At 36.3% G+C, this 23,131-nt stretch overlaps 1 protein-coding gene across 5 annotated transcripts in view; it reads left to right on the plus strand.

The window, feature by feature from the left end:
- Nucleotides 1-22,202, plus strand: part of LOC148954790 (regulator of G protein signaling 7-binding protein-like) — a 195,870-nt gene extending 173,668 nt beyond the window's left edge. For 2 of the 5 annotated variants that reach the window (XM_089107941.1, XM_089107938.1), the window contains exon 5: nt 21,844-22,202. In XM_089107941.1, coding sequence (XP_088964067.1) covers nt 21,844-21,962 — 119 coding nt within the window. In that variant the 3' untranslated portion in view covers nt 21,963-22,202. Of the gene's footprint in view, nt 1-21,799 lie in introns of all 5 variants that reach the window. The other 3 variants (XM_089107940.1, XM_089107936.1, XM_089107939.1) reach the window with 3 other exon arrangements.
- Nucleotides 22,203-23,131: the final 929 nt, after the last annotated feature.

Consider the following 23,131-nt stretch of genomic DNA (forward strand, 5'->3'; position numbering starts at 1 on the left):
TCAGCATCTTCCTTTCGTTCTCTATCTACCCTTTCTTTCTCTCTTTCTTATCTATCTTTCTCTCTTTCTTGTCTATCTTTCTCTCTTTCTCGTCTATTTTTTTCAATTTTGTCCATACGGGCCTGATGAAGTATTTCAATGGCTTGCCTATCTTTTTCAATTTGATCTCATTCTTTCTTGTCTTTCTTTCTCTCTTTGTTCCCTTTCTTTTCTATCTCTTTCGTTATCTCGTTTTCTGACTTTCTTCATGAAATTTAATATTTGTTGTCTCTTATCTTTCTCCCTTTCTTTTCTATCTCTCTCTCTTTTTTTCTATTGGCTTCACTCGCCCTTTTAATCTCATCTCTGTCCGAAATAATTTCAAAATTTCGTTTGTCATTATTTCTTCTCAATTCCTTTTCTGAATTCCTTTGTTCCCTATCTGTACTATCTCTATCCGGCAACCTTCCTTCATTTGGCACAGCCTCTGAGGGATGAGTTCGTCTTGTTTTTTCATATATAATTTCTTCTTTGTTTATTTCGTACCCTCTCATTTTACCGCGTATACTTCTCTCTGATTATATTATCTCTTATTCAATTAGTCAATCATGGTAAGTTCAAAAACTGTCACGCAAAAATTATGGCACGCAATAACTATTGTCAATTATCAGCTCCCTGTAATAATATTCTATAAATTTTCAAATAACCGAAATATCTTGACTTCATTAAGTTATTAATGACTTCTTTCACAACAAGCAGTTGTACGCGAGTGAAATATATCTCCGAAAAACGAATTAACAGGGGTTGGACGAGGAAAAAATCAGAAAAACCACGCGAATATTCCACTAGTGAATTAGCTGGACTAAACTCAAACAGGGGAACTACCCTGAAAACAAATCACGTATCCCTCCTGGATACTCGTATTCCAAATATAATCTCCTCCTGGGCAGATTACTCAATAGGACAGGTGCCGCCCACCTTCCTTGTCCAATATGCGCTCAAACTGACAAATTCTCCTAATTTGCCGTCCTCAATACTCTTATAACCTTCGTCACTGAAGATTATCTCTAAGTCCGCCAATTCACTCAAATAGTAACCCAACTTTCAACGTTTTCTTATCTGTCCTTAAACCCTGTAATACTTTTAAATACGGAGTTTCCCCCAATGTAGACTCGACTCAATAATTTCACGTTATTCTTTTTTATTTTTGTCTAACAAGGCCCACAGCCCATTATAGACTTTCATAATTTTATTAATTAAATGTGTCATTTTGTCTTTTTTTATGTCACCCCAATAGACTACTTTCTAGGCCAAATTAATCGTCTCTTCGAAAGCGTAGAATTCTTTTATTATCAACGCTGTTAATAATTCCTGTTTTTGCTGCCACCACTTATTGCAGTGAGGTGCCGCTGGCACCACTTATTGGAGGTTTATTGTGCGGCGTCACCACTTTTAAAGGCAAAAATGGCGCAAAGAGTTGCTATGCCACTTACTGGAGGGGGAAGATCCCTCTTTGACCCCAAATTAGTGGGATTTCCGCGGTTACTCCAATGGTTCCGTATATACCAACGTGATCGGGTGGTCTATGGCCACATTTAAAGCCAAAGCTTACCTATAAGATTTCTAACCAACTCTTTTAGATTTGACCTAAGCTGAAAAGTTAAAAGAGTACATAGAAAAATCTTACTGTAATAACAATCACGCGGTATAAAAAGAACTCAAAACGGAACTAAAGACAAAAATATTATACTTGAACAATACTCTTCAAGACGCGCGCTTGCGCGCGCACCTCTGACCAAATGCGATGAATGGCGGAATCAAATCAAACTCCCAGCATCCTTTGAAGCTTTTCAAACTCTAGATTTAAGCAGTATGAGTCATTGCTCAACTGGCTTTTTCAGACACTCGCTAATTAGTGGATTCTTTAGACATCGTAATAAAAGCTTTCCTGGGGTTTAGATATTTAGCATAAATGAAGTTAAATTTATATAAAGGCATTTTTCTGAACCAAAAGGGGCCAAAGGTCCCAACAAACCCCCTTCAAGTTTCTACGACGACCTCTTCCATATGAAGTGCCTCTGGGAAAAAAATAAATAAAAATAATAATCAGAGGCAACGCTGTAGCGTTGCCTATAGTAAAGGCCATACGGCTCCAATGTTTTGTTATTATTATTTTTTTTCCCCAGAGGCACTTCATATGGAAGGGGTCATCGTAGAAGCTTCAAAGAGCGCTCATTCGATTGGAAATCGAGAGTTCTAGTGCCCTTTTTAACAGTCGAAAATGATTGGAGGGCCCATAGCCCCCCCCCATCCCCACCAGACTCCTAAACCTATCCACTCAAAATTTTGAGGGAGCTTGATTGTTAAGCATCGCTGACACCTAGATAGAAAATATGTTTTTGAACAAGATGCCCTCCCACAACCCTTAGGGCCAGGGTTTTAATATATGCCCTAGGGGCCTATAAGGTGATCACACTAGGCATTGTTGTAAAAGCTTCAATAAAGGCTCATTCGATTGGAAATTAAAGAGCTAGTGCCCTTTATAATAGTCAAAAGTGATTGGAGTGTAACTAGCCCCCCTCCCCCTCCCATGCTCATCATTTCCCCAAACACATCCAATCAAAATTTTCAGATAGCCATTTTGTTCAGCGTAGTTGATTTCCAGATAGAAAATGTATTTTTGAGAAGGACACTCCCCCAAAACCCTCAGGGCAAGGGTTTTAAGTTATGCCCTGGGGGTATATAATATCTTTATAGAAGGCACTGTGGTAGAAACTTCAAAAAAGGCTCATTCAATTGGAAATTAAAGGGTTAGTGCCCTTTTTAATATTCGAAAATGATTGGAGGGCAACTAGCCCCCCTCCCCGCGCCCATCATTCACCCAAACACATCCAATCAAAATTTTCAGATAGAAAATATATTTTTGAGGAGGATACTTCCCCAAAACCCTCAGGGCAAGGGTTTTAAGTTATGCCCTAGGGGCATATAAGGTTTTTATAGAAGGCGTTGTCGTAGAAACTTATAGGCTCATTAGATTGGAAATTAAAGGGCGAGTGCCCTTTTTAATAGTCTAAAGTGATTGGAGTGTAACTAGCCCCCTCCCCCCCCCGCCCATCATTTCTCCAAACACATCCCATCAAAATTTTCAGATAGCCATTTTTATCAGCGTTGTTAATTTCCAGATAGAAAATATATTTTTGAGGAGGACACTTCCCCACAACCTTCAGGGCAAGGGTTTTAAGGTATGCCCTAGGGGCGTATAAGGTTTTATAGACGGCGTTGTCATAGAAACTTCAAAACAGGCTCATTCGATTGGAAATTAAAGGGTTAGTGCCCTTTTTAACATTATAAAATGATTGGAGGGAAACGAGCCCCCCCCCACGCCCGTCATTTCCCGTAAAACACCCAAACAAAATTTTGAGATAGCCATTTTGTTCAACGTAGTTGATTTCCAGATCGATAATATGTTTTTAGGAGGATTCTCCCCCACAGCCCTGAGGGCAAGGGGTTTAAGTTATGCCCTGGGGGCATATAAGGTTTTTATATAAGGCGTTGTCGTAGAAACTTCAATACAGGCTCATTCCATTGGAAATTAAAGGGCTACTGCCCTTTTTAATAGTCGAAAGTGACTGGAGTATAACTAGCCCCCCCCTCCCTACGCCCATCATTTCCCCAAACACATCCAATCAAAATTTTCAGATGGCCATTTTCTTCAGCGTAGTTGATTTCCAGATAGAAAATATATTTTTAAGGAGGACACTCCCCCACAAACCTCAGGGCAAGGGTTTTAAGTTATGCCCTGGGGGCATATAAGGTTTTATAGAAGGCGTTGTCGTAGAAACTTGAAAACATGATCAATCGACTTGAAATTAAAGGTCAACTGCCCTTGTTAACATTTAACAGTTATTGGACTGTAACTAGCCCCCTCCCCCCCACGCCACGCCTTTTCCCCAACCCTTCCCGTAAAAATTTTCAGGTAGCCATTTTGTTCAGCGTAGTTTATTTCATAATAGAAAATATATTTTTGAGGAGGACACTCCCCCACAACCCTCAGGGCAAGAGTTTTAAGTTATGCCATGGGGGCATATAAGGTTTTTATAGAAGGCGTTGTCGTAGCAACTTCAAAACAGGCTAATTCGATTGGAAATTAAAGGGCTAGTGCCCTGTTTGGTAGTCGAAAGTGATTGGAGTACAACTAGCCCCCCCCTGACGCCCATAATTTCCCCAAACACATCCAATCAAAATTTTTAGATAGCCATTTTGTTCAGCGTAGTTGATTTCCAGATAGAAAATATGTTTTTTAGGAGGACACTCCCCCACAACCTTCAGGGCAAGGGTTTTAAGATATGACCTGGGGGTATATATGGTTTTTATAGAAGGTGTTGTCGTAGAAACTTCAAAAAAGGCTCATTTGATTGTTAATTCAAAGGGATAGTGCCAAAATTTAATAGTCGAAAGTGATTTGAGGGCAACTAGCCCCCCCCCCCCACGCCCATCATTCCCCCAATCACATCCAATCAAAATTTTGAGATAGCCATTTCGTTCAACATAGTTGATTTCCAGATAGAAAATATATTTTTGAGGAGGAGAATCCCCCACAACCCTCAGGGCAAGGGTTTTAAGTTATGCCCTGGGGGCATATAAGGTTTTTATAGAATGTGGTGTCGTAGAAACTTCAAAAAAGGCTCATTCGATTGGAAATTCAAAGAGCTAGTGCCCTTTTTAATGGTCGAAAGTAATTGGAGGGCAACTAACCCCCTCTCACGCCCACCTTTCCCCCAAACACATCCAATCAAAATTTTCTAAGTTCTGGAAATTAGGTCTTTGAGGATGACAACTTCCCCACAGCCCTCAGGGTAAGAGTTGTAATTTAAGGATTCTCCGAATCCTTCCCATTATTTCTTATGGAAGGGATGAATGTATAAACTTTGGAGAGGTCTCATTTGACTGAAAATTGAAAGTTCTTGTTCACTTTTTAAGAGTCAAAAGAGATTGGAGGGTAACTAGCCCCCCCCCCCTCCTCCACACCCTAAATGCATCAGCTAAAAATTTTTAGATAGACATTTTGTTAAAATAGTTCAAAGTTCTGATAACAAAAAACTCCAGTGTCGACACAGCCCACCAGGGCCCGGGGTATAGGCGTTGTAAGTTATGCCCTGGGGCATAACTTATTAAAGTGAGTTTTTAACTTATGGTAAGGGGTTTTGTATGGGAAGAACACATAGGAAATCTATTATAATTGTCCAATTATAGGGTTAAAATACATACTCTGAGATAGATGTAAAATTGCTTTGGCACACAAAATCCTATTAAGGTCAATTCCAAACAGTCGTGATCCCTTTGTGTCAGCAAGTGAAATGGTCTAAACCCCCTTATTGGTGCTATTTTTTCAATCCATTCATTTTTGTCAATCGCTGTTCACATGTTACGCAAGCTGTGTATTGTTCATATATAAGGTTTTTATATCAAAGAGGTAATCGTATAGACTTTTAAAAAAGCCTCATTCAATTTAAGTTGAAAGTTCTAGATCCGTTTTTTAAAGTCAAGAATAATCGGACAGTATGCACCCCCCCCCCCCCATGCCATAAAAACTTGAAACTTCTTGCGATCAAAAACGAACAAAAATTAATAAAAAAAAACTGTCAGAAAAATAAGTTTTTCAAAGAAAAGTAAAGGCCATTTTAAAGATACAAATACCTGTTAAAATTAAAACTCAAAACAACCAGAAATTACAATTAAAGAATAAATGAAACCCAACACGAACATGAATTAAATAAACAATCATATCAAAAAACGCACAAGTAATAATAAAAATAAATAAATTAATCTTAAGGAGGGTAATACTTAGATGGAATATGAAAATCAAGCTAAAAACGAAACAAATCTTTTGCTATTGAAGTATAAATGAAACTTAAAACGAACAGAAATTAAATAACAATCAATGCGAACAAACATACAATATATATTAATGTAAATGAATAAATAAATCTTAAAACGAGTGAGACTTAAATTGAATATGCAAATCAAGTTTGAATCGAATAAAAATAACTACAAACAAGAGTTTGGGTATCGCCTAACTGCAGAAGCGTAAAACCTACTGCGTCATTGGCGCTTTACTGAAAACGAATTACATTACAAATGTTTTCTTTTGTACTTAATATTAAAAATCAATATTAAAATTACAGTAAAATTTTGAACTGATGAGCTTTTAACAATTAATATCATTATGCATCAAATATTCAGTTTAACTTATTAGTTCTTTTTAAGATTAGTCAAGACAAATTTAGTTTCACTACAAACAAAATTTGGATACTGCCCCCTTCTTTAACTGTAAAAACCTAAGGCATTCTATGCCATTGGCGCTTCACTGAAAACGAATTATTTGTATATTACAAATTTATTATTTTCCAGTTCTTACAGCATTGAAAATGAAAATAAAATTACAGTGAAAAAAAAAACTTGAACTGATGGATCTTTCTTTGTGGAACATGCATTTTCTTGCATGAAACACCAAAATATAATAAAATGTCAAGTTTCGGAGTGTTCCACTACTCGCAAGCAAGTGCCATTGGTATTTTTGAATCCGCATGGTAAATTTAGGGGGTGGAGGGTAGGCTAATTCTCGTAGAAGCCCCATTCCGTCGTGGTATGATTCACACTTTCAACACCTGGTGTCTGGACTATCATATAATATAACAAGCATACAACTATCCCAAATCAGTATCAATAAATAAATGAAACCCAAAACGAACAAATATTAAAATAAATATTAGAGTCAAACTCAAAACGAGCATAAATTAATATGAGAAGGGTTCAAAACCCCTATGCTTTCTAAAAGCCAGAATATAATTTGTACTTTACTGAAAAAAATTTCAAATTTGTTTACTGAAAAAAAATGTGCATTGTCAATTTAATATACATATGCTGATATTTATTTCCTAAAATCTTAATTAATGAAAGAATTGTTTTCAGTAAAGCGCAAATAACGCAGTAGGTCTTAGGCTTCTGCAGTGAGGCGATACCCAAACTCTTGTTTGTAGTTTTTTTTATTCGATTCAAACTTGATTTGCATATTCAATTTAAGTCTCACTTGTTTTAAGATTTATTTATTCATTTACATTAATATATATTGTATGTTTGTTCGCATTGATTGTTATTTAATTTCTCTTCGTTTTAAGTTTCATTTATACTTTGATATCAAAATATTTGTTTTCGTTTTAAGCTTGATTTTCATATTCAATCGAAGCATTTCTTGCTTTAAGATCTATTTATTCATTTATATTATTACTTGTTGAATGTTTTTTGCTATTATTGTTTATATAATTTCTGTTCGTTTTGAGTTTCATTTATTCTTTAATAGTATTTTCTGGTCGTTTTGAGTTTGAATTTTAACAGGTATATGTATCTGCTGAGCTTAAGTTTAAAATGGCCTTTACTTTTCTTTGAAAAACTTATTTTTCGGACAGTTTTTTTTAATTAATAAATAATAAAACATTGGAGTCGTATTGCCTTTACTATAGGCAACGCTACAGCGTTGCCTCTGATAAGATGAAAGTTTGAGCAAAATGAATGAACTCTTAGAGGTTTTGCAAGTTCAGGGTCCTAAAATAGGTTTGAAAATTAATGTTAAGAAGACTAATTCGCTAAGGCTAGGAATAAGTGAACATGAAAAGGTGACGTCGGGTAATGAAAAGATTGATCAGGGGGGCAGCTTCACTTGCCTTGGTAGTAGGCTATTATTAGTAAAGACGGTGGGAACAGTGAAGACGTTAAAAGCGCAATAGCCAAGGCTCAAGGTACTTTTTCACATTTAAGAAAAGTATGGAAGAATAGGATGACAAGTCTTCAAACCAAGATCAGAATATTGGAAGCTACAGTGATGACAGTGGTCAAATATGGCTTTGAAGCATGGGCGCTTCGAAAAGCGGATGTAGATTTGCTAGATGATTTCCGAAAAAAATTTCTATATATCGGTTTAGATACCCGACTGTCTGACCATATTTAAAAGAATAAGATCTACGAAAAATGTGGTTCAATCCTGCTTTCTAGGGCTATAATGAAAGAAAAGGTTAAGATAGCTAGGGCAAGTTCTGCGGATGAAGGATGACACATTGCCGAAGATTATCCTTTTCGGCCAACCGTCTAGGGCTATACGGAAAGAAGGTCGTCCTCGTCTGGCACGGGATGATGTCATAAAAAATGATTTAAAGGAAATGTGAACTTCCTGGGAGGGTGTATAGAGAGAGGCTTTGAGTAGATTGGCATGGAGGAGGAGCGTGCGTAGCTGTGTTGGCCTCAGGTGGCTTGGTGCTTCGATGTGTTGGTAGTAGGCCTAAGAGTAGTGGTAGTATTTGTGTCTCATAAGCGGTGTGATTCTTAGTATTGTTTATTATTGGTTACTATGATTTTTTTTTTCTTTACCTTTTTAACAAGGCCGTTAGTTTTTGATTTTTTTTTCTTCAATAGTTTTCTCTTGTGTTTTTTCAGAATTATCGATTTAAAGTTTCTTTGCTTGTTATAGTATTACGGGTCTAGCAAATATTGCTGCATGGTTGCTATTCACTTACCATTTGTTAGAAGAGGTACATAATTTAATTCGCAAGGTAATGCCCGTTATGTATGACGGAAGTATATTACACGTAGCACGAAATGTTCTATTTATGGCACGAAAAGGCATTGCATGACGGACATACGTTACATTTGGCACAACAAGTGGTTCTCCGAGTAATAATACCAGCTAATTGCAACCAAAGCTGTATCTGTGTTAGCAAGAAATATTGTCCAACATAAATTCTCAAAATAGTTTTTTTTTTTCTTTAAAAAGTCACCTTTTTGAAGTGTCTCTCTGTTGAGATAAAAATACATGTAACGTTTTTATCTAACTTCTGTCTTGTTCAGCCTTTAATCCCACCTAAATTCCAGTTTGTCTTGAAATGGCATTTCTTTTAAAGTAACTCTGATGGAGAAAGCCAGGTTTCCCACTTATTTAAAGTCTGCAGCTAGCTTAGCAAGTCCTTCAACACAAATACCACTTTAACTGGTAAAAGGTATCCAATAACAACACTTTGTTTAAACTACGAGAAAGAGCAATAGTAAATAGAGGGGTCCTTGATGAAAACGGAGAAGTATTTGGTGTGGAAAAGATAAACTTGTGAAAGGAGGAGCAAATAGTGATCCCCCTTTTGAGAGGGAGAACCAACATTACGGCGTCCACAAGACTTCTAAGGACAACAGAAAACTAATAATCTTTCCAAGAACAAAAATAGGAGCTTTTATCTAGAATTGGAGGGTAAGGGGAATTTGCATATTGAAAGGTTGGTAGCTTGAAATTTCTTGAAACACATATTAATATGTAATAGGCAAATGGATGGCGCAATGGAAAATTACCTCATAAGTAAATAACTCAATGTCTTTAAAAATGAATGAAGCCGAATAAAAAGAATAACACTTGGCATGTTTTTCTTACCAAGAAAGGGGATAAACTTCTGCTGAGCTAAAGTGTTAATAGGAACAGCTATGTCTATTGCAATAAAGTTAAACATAAATTTACCTTTTCCTTACAATTTCCTTAGCTTTATCAATTAAAAAAAATCTACCCTGATAATTTTGTTTTTTTAATAGTTAGTTTGTTTAAATAAATTCATATTAAAGTCATTTACCATAATTATTGCTTCTTTTGCTGTCTACAAAAAGACGCTAAGAATCAGTGCAACTAGATTTGTATCCTTAGTATTTTTTTAAATCTCAGTTGAGGTTCTTTTAGTTCAAAAATTTTCATTGAGGTCCCTATATGCTCTGAAACTTTAAGGCAGACAAGACTGGAAGGTGATAGAAACTTCAAAAAAATCTTAATGTATCGATCATTAAGCTTAAAACAGATCTTAAAAGTTTATATGCACAAATCAAGAGCGTAAATTGCACTATTTTCGCCACAATACTGGTCTTATCGTTTTTAATATCCATGACACCTACAAAATTAAAAAAGATGACAAGTGAATCTGAACAGCTAAAGAAAAAGGCATGGAACAAGAAACAGCAAAAATCCCATTGAATTGCAAAGGAGAACGTTGTACAACATAATCTGCTGTTATAAAACAAAGTAAAATTACAGTGGAATGAACAAATGTGTTGGCATATCGTGTGTGAGTCTTATAAGGATAAACAGGAAGAAGGAATTGTTTTCAAACCAGAATTACTTAATTCGATTGACATTGCTGATTTTTGACGCTACAATGAAGAAGTGTTATTTTAGCATTTGCAAATATACACAGGAAGGAGAAAATGAATTTAAGTCTGAATTTCCTAAATACTGAAGTTAATTTGGCGTCAATGAAGCATAAACAGGAAAGAGGAATCGAGTTCATGCCAGAAGAAATCCATGTGAGTGAAGTCACATTAATATAAATTCAAGGAGCAAAAAATAAATTATTTTTTTCCAGGAGTGGTGGCACCAACTTTGTATCTATGACGCATATAAAATTAAAAAAGATGACAAATAACTCCGAACAGCTAAAGAAAAAGGCATGGAACAAGAAACAGCGAAAATATTATTGAATTGCAAAGGAAAACGTTGCACAACATAATGTGCTGTTATAAAAAAAGTAAAATTACAGTGGAATGAAGGAATGTGTTGCTATATCGTGTGTGAGTCCGAGAAGGATAAATAGGAAGAAGGAAATGTTTTCAAACCAGAATTACTTAATTCAATTGATATTGCTGATATTTGACGCTAGAATGAAGAAGTTTTATTTTAGTATTTGCAAATATACACAGGAAGGAGAAAATGAATTCAAGTCTGAATTTCCTAAATACTGAAGTTAATTTGGCGTCAACGAAGCATAAACAGGAATGATGAATTGAGTACATCCCAGAAGAAATCCATGTGAGCGAAGTCACATTAATATACATTCAATGAGCAAAAAATACATCATTTTTTTCAAGGAGTGGTGGCACCAACTTTGTATCTATGACGCACACAAAATTAAGAAAGATGAGAAATAACTCCGAACAGTTAAAGAAAAAGACATGGAATAAGAAACAGCAAAAACTACATAGAATTGCAGACGAACAAGTTGCACAAAGAAATCTGCGGTTAAAAGACAAAGCACAATCGCAATGAAATTAAGAAGCATGTTAGTTCAGCGTCTGTGAGTCTTTGAAGGATAAACAGGAAGGGGGGATTAGTTTTTAGTAATTATGAAACGTGCAAAATGACACAATATGATAAATGGCACTGAACAGCTAAAGAAAAGGAAAACTAAAGAATTATATTATAATTATGCTATTGCGTAAATTTGGATGATTCAGAAATCACAAGGGAATACGGAGCGAGTTTTCTTAGCGTCGTCTATAAGGGATAAGAGGAAGAAAGATTTGAATTCACGTTAGAATTTCCAATGCGTATTTAGCTATTTTAGAGGGCATATGCATTGGAACATTCCTGGTTGTTGCTAACCATTATATAACAACACAATTAAAGCAAAAATATAACGAATAGGTAAAAGCTGGAAAACAAGTGTTTTTTGGTATGTATGAATCCAAAGAACTAAAGTAAACGGCATGAAAAAAAATGTCCGAGGTAATAATGCACGAAGATGAAGTGCAACAGTCGACGAAGATGGAAAGAGATAATGGTCAAATAAATCTGTATTTAGAAGATAAGCGACAGGGACAATCACATCAAATCGTAACATGTTTTTTCGGGAAAATTGGCATCCCGATGTATTCTGGCTTAAAAAAAGATTTAGATAGGTCAAAGTTTTGAAAAAATTCGTTAATAGCCTTAATTTCGGTTTTCGCAAATGATGTCATATCGTAAAAATTGCAATGATGTCATGACACTTGTCACACTTATGTGGAAAAATTGAAGATTTTCAATTATGGAGAACTTTATATTAAATAGCTTAAAGAGCAAAGAACTGATAATTTTTAAAGTATTTGCATACATTTTGACAAGGGATGTGCAACAATTCAAACCCATCAAAAAAGAAAAAAAAGTTTGAAACTTAGAAGAAATCGTTGTTAGAAATCAGGCTTGCGGCAAGAATCAAATATCTTTGAATAGCCTTATGAAAAGACATTAAATTGTGTAAACAGCAAAAAAGCGACATTAAAACTTAAAACGAACAGAAATTATTCCGTATATGAAAGGGGCGGTCCCCTCCTCAACGCCTCGCTCTTTACGCTAAAGTTTTTATTGTTTAAAAAATAAATTTGTGAGACTGAGTCAAGCTTTAGCGTAAAGAGCAAGGCGTTGAGGAGGGGACCGCCCCTTTCATATAGGGAATAATTTCTGTTTCGTTTTAAGTTTTAATGTCGCTCCTTACTTTCAGTTAGAAAAACCTGTTTTTTTTTATTTCATTTCTGAACGTTTTTGAATTAATATGCAGCTTTGATTTTGGTTCACCGTACATGAATAATTAAAACGAAATTTGTATATTAATTTTTTTTTTTTTTTTTGGCTTAATGGGTTTCTTGAAATTCTGTTCTAACGTAACTTACGAATTAATTTACGTAACGAACTTCTATATTCGTATATTTTTATTACGTATATTAGGGGGTTCGCCCCCTAGTCAATACCTCGCTCTTTACGCTAAGTTCAAATTTCGTTCGAATTACAAACCCCTGAATCACATAGGCAGGTTAATTAGAATAGATAGCTCTTTTGAAAGTACTAAAAAAAAATTAGGTATAAAGAGGGAGGTATTGACTAGGGGAAGAACCACTTATATGAGTAATAATTTTCGTTTGTTTCAAGTTTTAATATTGCTCCTTACTTTCAGTTGAAAAAACTTGTTTTTTTTTATTTAATTTCTGATCGTTTTTTAAATAATGTTGGGAAATCCGGCGCCCCCTTCATAGAAATGTCCCTTCCCCCTAGGAAACATCATCCATGGAAAGATCCTCCCCCATAACCCCATCCTCCGACCCCCTCCCCACCAGAAAAAAATCCCTCATGAAATTGTCTGTATACTTCCAATTAACCAATACTATATGTAACAATGGGCAAAGTTCATAACTTGCAGCCCTTCCCCCGGGATTTCTGGGGCATTAACTTATCCTAAAAGACAAATTTATTAGATTTTAGACTATGCTGAACAAATGGCTATCTCAAAATTTTGATTGGGTGACTCTGGGAGAAAAATGAGCGCGGGAGGGGGCCAAGCTGCCCTCCAATATTTTTGATCACTTAAAAAGGGCACTAGAACTTTTAATTTCCGTTTGAATCAGCCTTCTCACGATATTCTAGGATTACTGGATCGATACAATCACCCCTGAAAAAAAAAAAAAAAAAAAAAAATAAAAGAAAAACATGCGTCCGTGTTCTTTCTTCGGGCAAAAAAATACAAAACTCCACATTTTTGCAGATAGGAGCTTGAAACTTCTATAGTAGGATTCTCTAATACGCCGAGTCTGATGGTGTGAGTTTCATTAAGGTTTTATGACTTTTATGGGGTGTTTATCCCTTTTTTCGAAAATAAGGTGAATTTTCTCAGGCGCGTAAGTTTTGATGGGTAAGATCAAAAGTTATTGGTTGATGGGTTGATCAAACTTATATATTTGAAATCACCATAAAAATCTGATTCTTTTGATCTATCTATTGGTATCAAAACTCCGTTTTTTAGAGCTTCGGTTACTATTGATAGTAGGGGAAAGATACGGAAAAAAATGGTCGAACCAGGAGAAAATTGGTACAGAAATTATTTTTGCACCACTGTGTTCAGAAAAGAGAGTTCTACAACATATCAAAAATTTAAATCTCCATCCAGTTACGAAATTCCCTTTTTTTCACGTTTTTTGCGCCTATTTTTTAGATATTTCCAGAATCCGAGAATGAGGAACCGTGAAAAGAAAAGTAGTTTATTGATGGTTTCTCTTTTAAGAAACGATTGTTTTTGTGCTCTTTTATTAGACAGAAACATCACGTTTAATCAATTAATTCTTTTTTATGTTTTGTTTTTGTTTTTTTAGGAAGTAAAAAATCAAAAAAAAAAAAAAAAAAAAAAAAAAAATCAAGCGACAAACGATCACAGGGTATTTTTCGAAGAGGAGCACGAATTTTTGGTTCATTTTTCTCCATCTGAACAAATAGCCTACCGGCGTTCCGAATCCATTTCTTTTCCTACCAAGCTTTATTGGTGACGACATTTTCAAACAGCTGGAAAGTCCCTTCTGATATTCACTTTCTGTTACACCATGCCTTGATCTTACACTCTTTTCAAAGTTGCTTCAGTCTGCTGAGCCTTGTAGAGCCACCTATCTGCAAAAAAACTCCTCAGATGGAAAGTATTTTGGAGTCCGAGCAGAGATTTAACACAGGTGCGTTTTTGTTTGTTTTTCTTGCCGATGCTTTTGTAACGTAACTACTAGGAAGCGGAAAGGAATCGGAGGAAGGAAATATAAAAAGGAAAGAAGACTCTACGCTCGTCCTACCTCTCTTTTCTGACACATATTTTATCAGCGTCATCTGTCTGAAGACAATTTAAGTACAGCAAACAAGTCGCTAGAGTGCAGCACGGTCGACGCCGCTAGGCGGAACGAAAAAGCTATTTCTCTCGTGGAAGCGAGAGTACTATCGACTATCGCCGGTCCCTTTCGTGGATGTGACTGTCAGATTTCCCTGGTCAAGAATCCTTGAAACACCCATAAGACTTGATAACGACCCTCAGTAAGAATGACAGTTCAGTTAGTTTAGCAAACTATCTGAACTGAGGAGGGTTTAGCTACAGATTTTTCGGTTCAGATTCAGGGTTTTCGTTGTAACATTCACCGACAGCTCTACTTATTCCCCTACTTATACTAACTTATTACTTATACTACTTATGCTTATACTACTTATACTCACTTATTCCCTGTTCTCTTTTTAGATGGCGGAGACCGCAGTTTTATGTCCCCTTTGTGAACGTTCAATAGACACCTCAGTATCGTCGGTACTGGCAGAAAAAGGAGCTACGGCAATCAATGAAGCTAGCGAAACGAGAGGTACCAGCATCTCTGTCGAGGCAGGGAACCAAGTCCATGTTACTTGCAGAAAGACTTTCACAAACAAAATATACCTGTCGAAAATTGAGAATGAGAGACGACGAACCTTGCAATAAAAGAAGGAAGCAGAAAAAGTGGTACTCCGATCACGGACTCCAAGTTTCAACTTCCAAGAGTGTTGCTTTTTCTGCACTACAAGGATAAATCTCAACACTACCCACAGAAAAGGACACAAGTGGTACAAGGTTCGGACTAAAGACTTTGAAGAGAGTATAAAGGCAGTGTGCAAAAGCCGTGATGATGATTGGTCAAATAACGTTTTCCGCCGAATATGTGCAGTGTCAGACCTGCACGCAGTTGACGCAATTTATCACAAAGCCTGTTCTTCTATGTTTCAATTAAATAAGAGCCTTCCAGCCAGATTTGTGACGCAAGAACTTTTTGGAATACTCGAAGATATTGAGCCAGATAAAAAACGTCCAAAAAGGGGGAAGCCAAGTCAAGATGAAAGATATCAGGTGTTTTTGAAGCTGGCTACTTTTTTCAAAGAAAATGACGAAGAACAGTATACAGTCAGTGAACTTGTTGTTAAAATGGGAGAGCTTTTGAATGGGACAGACCTTGAACCTTACTCTAGCAAGTACTTGAACAGCAAGCGTCTGGAATATTTCAGTGACCAGCTAGTATTTGCAACTATTGATGGTAAGGCTGACGTGGTGACATTCAAAGAAAAAGCATCAGCGATACTCCAGAATTTTTATTACTTGGACAAAACCGATAACGAAGAGAGTGAGAAAGTCAAGCTTATTAGAGCAGCAGCAAAGATTATCAAAAGTGATATCAAAGGACTGCCAGCACAGAAGGAATCATATATGACCGCAAAGCAGATTTCTTCTGGAGAAAAGCTGAAAGGCTCTCTACCTAATAGCCTAATGGTGTTCTTAGATGAAATATTCGTTGGAACCGATATTTCCTTCAAAGTGCTTGCCATTGGCAATTCCATCGTTCAAGCAGCTCGCCTGCGTGCCCTCATTTGTCCACTGCAACTAGGCTTAGCAGTGCAACTGTTTCACCATTTCAAGTCCAGATTTCTTATTGACACTTTACACAGCCATGGATTCTGCTCCTCCTATGCTGAAGTCAAGAAATTTAAACGCTGTGCATCAGTCCATGATGAATCTAGCCTTGCAGGAGTTACCTCCGCACATGCTGTGCAGCATGTAGCTGATAATGCAGATCACGATGTTTGCACGACGGAAGAAACACTTTCCATGGGGATGGCTCTGCTAGCGACAGTTATGTCTCCTCTCAGTAACGACCGATCCCCAAGTCCAATAGTTGAAGTTTCATTAGTTGAAGCATCCGAAAAAGGAAAAATTGCCATCTACCCGTACCGCTTAAGTGAGACTGTACTTTCAAATGTGCACAATGAGAGGATTCTTGGCAAAAATGTCAACGACCCGTATGCCTCACTCGATCAGCTCTGGTTAGCTACCGGGTTCCTGAATGTCCCAAGGCCGAGCTGGAATGGATTCATGCAGTCAGTTTTCTCTAACCAAATACATCATGAAACGGGAAACCTCCGCAGCAAGGCAAGCGTCTTTTTTTTGCCGATGATTGACCTCCCGTCTAGAAACGAATCCTTCCTTTACTCAACCTTGCGCTTTGTAGCTTCGCAAGGCAGAACCTACGGATTCACACCCGTTCTCACATTTGACCAGCCGCTCTGGTGGAAGTCTATGAAGATCCTCAAGTCCGACACGACGAATGAGCTGAGTAGTATTGTTCTCAAGTTAAGCGGTTTTCATTTTATGATGAGTTTCGTCGGATGCATAGGACACCTCATGCAAGGTTCTGGTCTGAAAGAGGTTCTGGAATTGGTATACGCGACTGGTGCAGTGCCGTACATTCTTTCTGGAAAAGCGATTTCTAGAGCTGTTCGAGCTCACATTCTCGTGAGCTCGGCCATATATGCTCATCTCCTCGAAGAAGAGCAAGCGAAGTTGACGTCTCTAGACATGTCTACTGTCTTCGCTAACGTACTGGATGGATACTTCCCACCCGAAGATCACAGTCATGATCCCCAGCTTAAGCAACTTGAAAACTTTCTCAAGCAGAGACGCCAAGACCTGCTGACTCAGAGAACTGCAAAGCTCTAGTTTCAGTATCTTGACATGGTTGGGATACTGCTTAAGTTCATACGTGCCAAGAGACTAGGCCTGTGGGATTCGCACCTACAATCTAGAGTAGAGATGCTTCCGTTTCTAGCAACATCTGGACATAACCTCTATGTCAAGTCGGTCTGGATATACCAGCAAGAGATGGCTAAGCTTCAAACTAGTCACCCACCAATCTTTGAAGCATTTGAAAAGGGAGGTCACACCATTAGAAGATCAGAGCGACGCTGGGCTGGGCTCTCGGCAGATCTTGTCATCGAGCAGTAGTATATGAGAAGTCTGAAAACATCGGGTGGTCTTACAACTGGAGGTGGGATGACAGAACAGCAGAGAGCCATTTGGGTTCTGTCAAGACCAGCATGCCTGGAGATCAACCTCTTGATGCAAAATTTGACAAAAATTGGTTACTCGACAAGTGAGCAGCACCGCGACATGAGTTCCAGTAGAAAGGAGCGTGACTTCTACGATACCCAGAAGCTCGTCGGATACTTCGGAGAATCTTCTCCGTTCAGAGGTGACAATCAGCTTAGAAACATTGCCAACGGCATAACTTCTTCCCAAGATATTAATGTTGACGAGGCCGATGTGGCTGGAAAGTTGATTCTAAGTAAGATGACGGGAAAAACCTTGAAGGAGCAAGTCTTCAAGAAAAAAGACCAAGTGACCCTAATGAATGCCAAAAATGCGGGGTCCTCTGTGGTAGCGCACATAGATCCGGCGCTCCTTTTCCAGCGGTTTATAATAGTAGCCCAACGAACTGACCTCCGAGAAGAATATTTCAAGTACAAACTTTGTACGATTCCTCCTTCTCTTTTCGAAAGCGATGGCCTTATGAGAAAAGCAAATAAGCCAGAGCTTGCAAAAGCGATCTTTCAGGCTTGCGGGATCGAGACTCAGTCACCCTCAAGACCTGCTTCTGCGTGTAACATCATCTTGGATGGTGGTTCTCTTCTACATCGAGTTCCATGGAAGGTAGGGTGAACCTTCAAGGTCATCTTTGCTTCATACGTCCATTACGTACAAGCAAGGTACCCTAGTGCGATCGTTGTGTTTGACGGATATGAAGGTGGTCCAGCAATCAAAGATGCTACCCATTTACGTCGAGCAAGGATGGTTGGCCGCCAAGTTTTTTTCACCGAAGAGATGACCCTCTGCATGAAGAAGGAAGAGTTTCTTTCATGTAAGACAAACAAAGGACGTTTCCTGAAGCTGCTCGGCAACCATTTGGAAGCCGTAGGTTTCCAAATTTTCCACTCGGAAGGAGACGCCGACGTTCTGATTGTAAAAAAAGCCGTAGAAGCTGCTAGTCTTACAGACACAATCGTGGTTGCTGATGATACTGACATCTTGGCTCTTCTGATCAGTCGATGAGATTCGCGTTCCGGGCGTTTATATTTCTCACCAGAAGCTAAGTTTGGCGGTACGAGTACAGCTTGGGGTATTAGTGAGATTAAGCAGAAGCTAGGAACAGATGTAAGCAATCTGATACCATTCTGTCATGCCGTGCTGGGTTTTGCCACAACCTCTCACCTTTACGGAATAGGAAAGGGCAAAGCCGTTCAGCTGCTACTTTCCAACAAGATTTTCAGGGACAGCACTGCTATATTTGGCTACAAGCTCGCATCGCTTGACGATATTGTAGCAGCAGGAGAGCGAGCATTGTTGATACTGTACGGTTGCCCTGATGTTTCGAACCTGGACGCTGCCAGAAAGCTAATCTTTCACAGAAAAGTGAGCACTGCCACCACTTTCGTGCATCCACAAGAACTGCCACCGACTCAGGCAGCAGCGAAGTACCACTCGCTACGTGTCTACTGCCAAGTTCAAATCTGGCTTCGGAACCCAGTAGACCCTTTACGCCTGGGATAGAAACTGCAGTATAACGAATTTTTTGCGCCAATAAGAACAGATCTCCCTGCCGCTCCGTCTCAGCTGCTGAAAATTATCAAATGCTCGTGTCGTATTGACGGCTGTGATAGTGAAAAGTGTACTTGTAAGAAAAACGGACTTGAGTGTACTATAGCCTGCCGTACCTGTAAGGGAAGCTCGTGCAACAATTCGAAGTTTCAAGAAGAAGAACTTATTGAAGAAGAATAACAGTTAACTGTGATGATGAAAAATATAGTTTCTACATTTTCATGATGTGTAATTTCTATATATTTGAAAAATAAGATAAAAGCTTTTCTCTGAACACTTTAAGTTAGAACCTACCTTGTCTCATGGTTTTTGGTGCTGAGGGGTTTCGTCATTCCTGTTTATTGTTGTTTAGTCTTTTTTTTGTAAGCCTTTCGTTTGCATAGCCAAATAGACTACAAGAACGACAAACTTATTCCATAGTAGACCTTGATAAACGCTGGTAAGAGTTTTTTCCCCAAAGACACAGTTTTTTTCCCATTTTTTTTTTTTGCTGATAAATATTTTTCTTTTGGTTATGTAACGAAATGAGTATCATAAATAAATTCAGAGCTAAAAGCTTATCTAAAAAGATGTGTAAAACATTATAGTTTACGTTTTTAATTTTTTTCCCAGTTTTTGAGAAAAGAAATAAAAAAACATTAAAAAAAACAATTTCGCATCGAGCTAGAGATTTAGATTTTTGATATGTTGTTAAGCATTTTTTTCCGGGCCGGATGGTGAAGAAATCATTTCTATACCAATTTTTTCCTGGTCAAAACTTATTTTTCTCCTACTATGAGCCGGGTCGCTCCTTTCTTAGAGTTCGTTACCACGAACTGTTTGAAAAAGTAAGTACACATAATATGTGTACTATAATATATATATATATATATATATATATATATATAATATATATATATATATATATATATATATATATATATATATATATATATATATATATATATATATATATATATATATATATATATATATATATATATATATATATATATATATATATATATATATATATATATATATATATATATATATATATATATATATATATATATATATATATATATATATATATATATATATATATATATATATATATATATATATATATATATATATATATATATATATATATATATATATATATATATATATATATATATATATATATATATATATATATATATATATATATATATATATATGTTAGTACCCATTTAGTAATATAACTCTTATAGGCAGTATTTTTATTCTCATTCTCTATGTCAGACCGCAAATGATTGTATGTTCCCCCATGTTAAATTCTCGTAATCTTTTGGGGTACCAACAAGTCACGAAATACTTGTGATGTTGTTTTTGCAGTCTAGAGATTGTAAAAATGCTGCTGTTTATCTCATGCTTCTTAAACGACTTGCACAGACACGAAAAGTACATTTATGAAAATGCTAGAAATGATTGCATAAATATAATAATTCTTGACATACTGGTGGAACTGCTTGACAAAGTTACCTACTTTTTTGACTGTTATTACTGATTACATATATTTTAACTTGCTTGCATTTTTCAAGCATATAGGTACGTGCAGAAATTTTTAAATGGCTATCAGAAAGAATTCGTTATTTATAGTCTCACGCACCATTACATTTTTTGAGATCACTGTTAAAAAGGCCATTTTCCATAATATTGTTTAAGGAAACTCTGGGATAAACTTCAGTCATTTGATCCAATTCAGTAATGAATCCGATGTACAAGGATCAAAAAGACTAATACAAAACATCCAAAGTTTTGTTTATGCTGAAGTTTGTTTTTGTTTTATGTCAAGAAATTCTAAAGTTTTTTGTAGACCTACATGCAAATTTGTTCCCATTGTTCATTGTGTGACAGAATAACTTTTTTCATGTTTCTAACTCACTTTAGAAAAAATTCTGTGCCCCTCCCCCCTAAGAGTTGGATCTATTTGAACCCGTAATTATTGTCAATTAGTTACTTTATTAAATCGATCATTAATCGAATAAATTATTAAAAAAGTTGTGGTTAAAACAAGCAAAATAAAAAATATGTCAGTTTTCACTATTTCAAGATGAGGGTTAAAAAGAATTTTGCTGAAGCATGTTGTTTGGGTTTTGAATCTCGTTTCAGAGCTGGAAAATCAAAAATAGCCAGTGCAGCTTTGGCTCTGAAATAAATGGTTCACAGGGAAAAACTGAAAATGGTTTTAGTTTTTTTACAGAAATTTTTGGAACAATAGATCTAGAAATTCTTTTTTCTTAAATAGGAAAACTATTTAATAAATGGAATGGATTATATACATATATATTTTCTGTGTATGTTTTCTATCAATAAAGCTATGGAATTCTTTCAAGAATTTATTACCAGCCAACTCGCTATATGATTTCCATTTAATTAATTTATTTTATTTTGATGCGTTGTGAGGATTTGTTAATAAGATTTACGCGTTCTTATGCATCGTATCAATAGATTTTTAATTCACTTTTTCAGCTGTATATGGATTCTTGCCTCTGAACCTACCCCTTTTTACGGAGTAACTCTTCAGCTATTAACGTTGAATAGCTATAATATGTTTCACGATCATCCCATGCTTTATTGTTGAGTAGAAAAAATAGTAATCTTACGGTTAGAAAGAGGAAAAATCATGCTTACTTTTAAAACAATTTCGAGATAGAACAACTGTTTTAAGTTCGTCTTTTATACTTTTATTTAACACGTAGGTCTCTTTACTTTAGACAACCCACTTTTGACGAATGGATAACAGTCTCATCTCTTTCAGACAGAGCACTAACAATGACGGGAGAAGACTCTTTCAGTGCTTGGAGGCGACGAAAAAAACGGGGTGTTTATTCAAATTTGCGAACTTTCTGCTGTGTATGTCGGCCAAACTCCTTCTAAAATTGAATTGTGCACTATCGAATTTTGTGATTTTTATTTATTTATTCATTTATTTTTTATGAAGTGTATATAGATGCGGATATACTTTTTATATGAAACAGTAGCCATAAGTGATTTGGCCTTTGCTTTCACTACAGGGTGGACTTTTATTTGTACACTATGCAATTGTCTTTCCCTTATTCCAGTTTTGAACTTATTATGAATAAAGAAAAAACGACGCAAGAAATTTTTTTACAGGCTGAAGTAATATAAAATCAAAGGAATTTTCAGAAGGTTTTTCTTTCAATTTATCCGCTCCAGTAAAATACAGGGTATCCGAAGGGTTGATGAAGTTAGCCGAAACTTCAAATTTATTCATGGCTTAGGGTCATAGCAAAAGTAAAATTACTTGGAGTATCAGGACTTTGCTATTACCGACCTTACTTCATTACGGTCCCGAATATACTGAATTAATATTACAAACCAGCCGAAGTAATTCACAAGGTTTTATGACATAGAACACAAATTTACAGAAACTGAAAAATGTGGCCAAAGGCTTACCAGCTATTGAGGATTACCCGCTTTTACAAGGAAGTTGGTAAGAAATTTATACAAGAACACAGGTTTTTACACACGTTTTACAAGAAAAATCATTTAAATTATTTTTCTTTAAACTGAAACTGATCAACAGGTCAAGAACCCAATCAGACAAGAATGGAAATATTGACACAGTCGGAAGAACCTGCTTAGTTACTTGGCTAGCAGGCCCTAGCTGCTAACTCCATATGATTGGAGTAAACGAATAATATTTTTTGGCAGAGGCTACTTAGTTTGAAAGCTAAAACTGATGAATATTTTAAGAACCAAACGAGACAATAGTAAAGAGATTTGACCAGCCGATAATGCTTCCTTAGTTCGATGGTGTCTAATGGTATCTAAGCTATGCAAAAAAAATAAAAAAATAATAGAATATATTTTAAATTGAAGAAATTATCATTGGTAGTAATACTTTGATGTATAGAATATGTGTATCTTGAATTCAAGAAAAAAAAAGCAAATTGAAACATATATATTCAATCAAGGCTATAATATTTTGGTTCCTCTCCTTTGGTCTAATGCGAAGAGTAATAAAGATTCTGGTTTCGTAGATAAAGATAATAATCTTCTTAAATATAGATAAAAATAAAGGC

Source organism: Artemia sp. Qi Xiang Cuo, chromosome 2 (assembly GCF_049724085.1).
Source record: "Artemia sp. Qi Xiang Cuo chromosome 2, ASM4972408v1, whole genome shotgun sequence".
NCBI lineage: Eukaryota > Metazoa > Arthropoda > Branchiopoda > Anostraca > Artemiidae > Artemia > Artemia sp. Qi Xiang Cuo.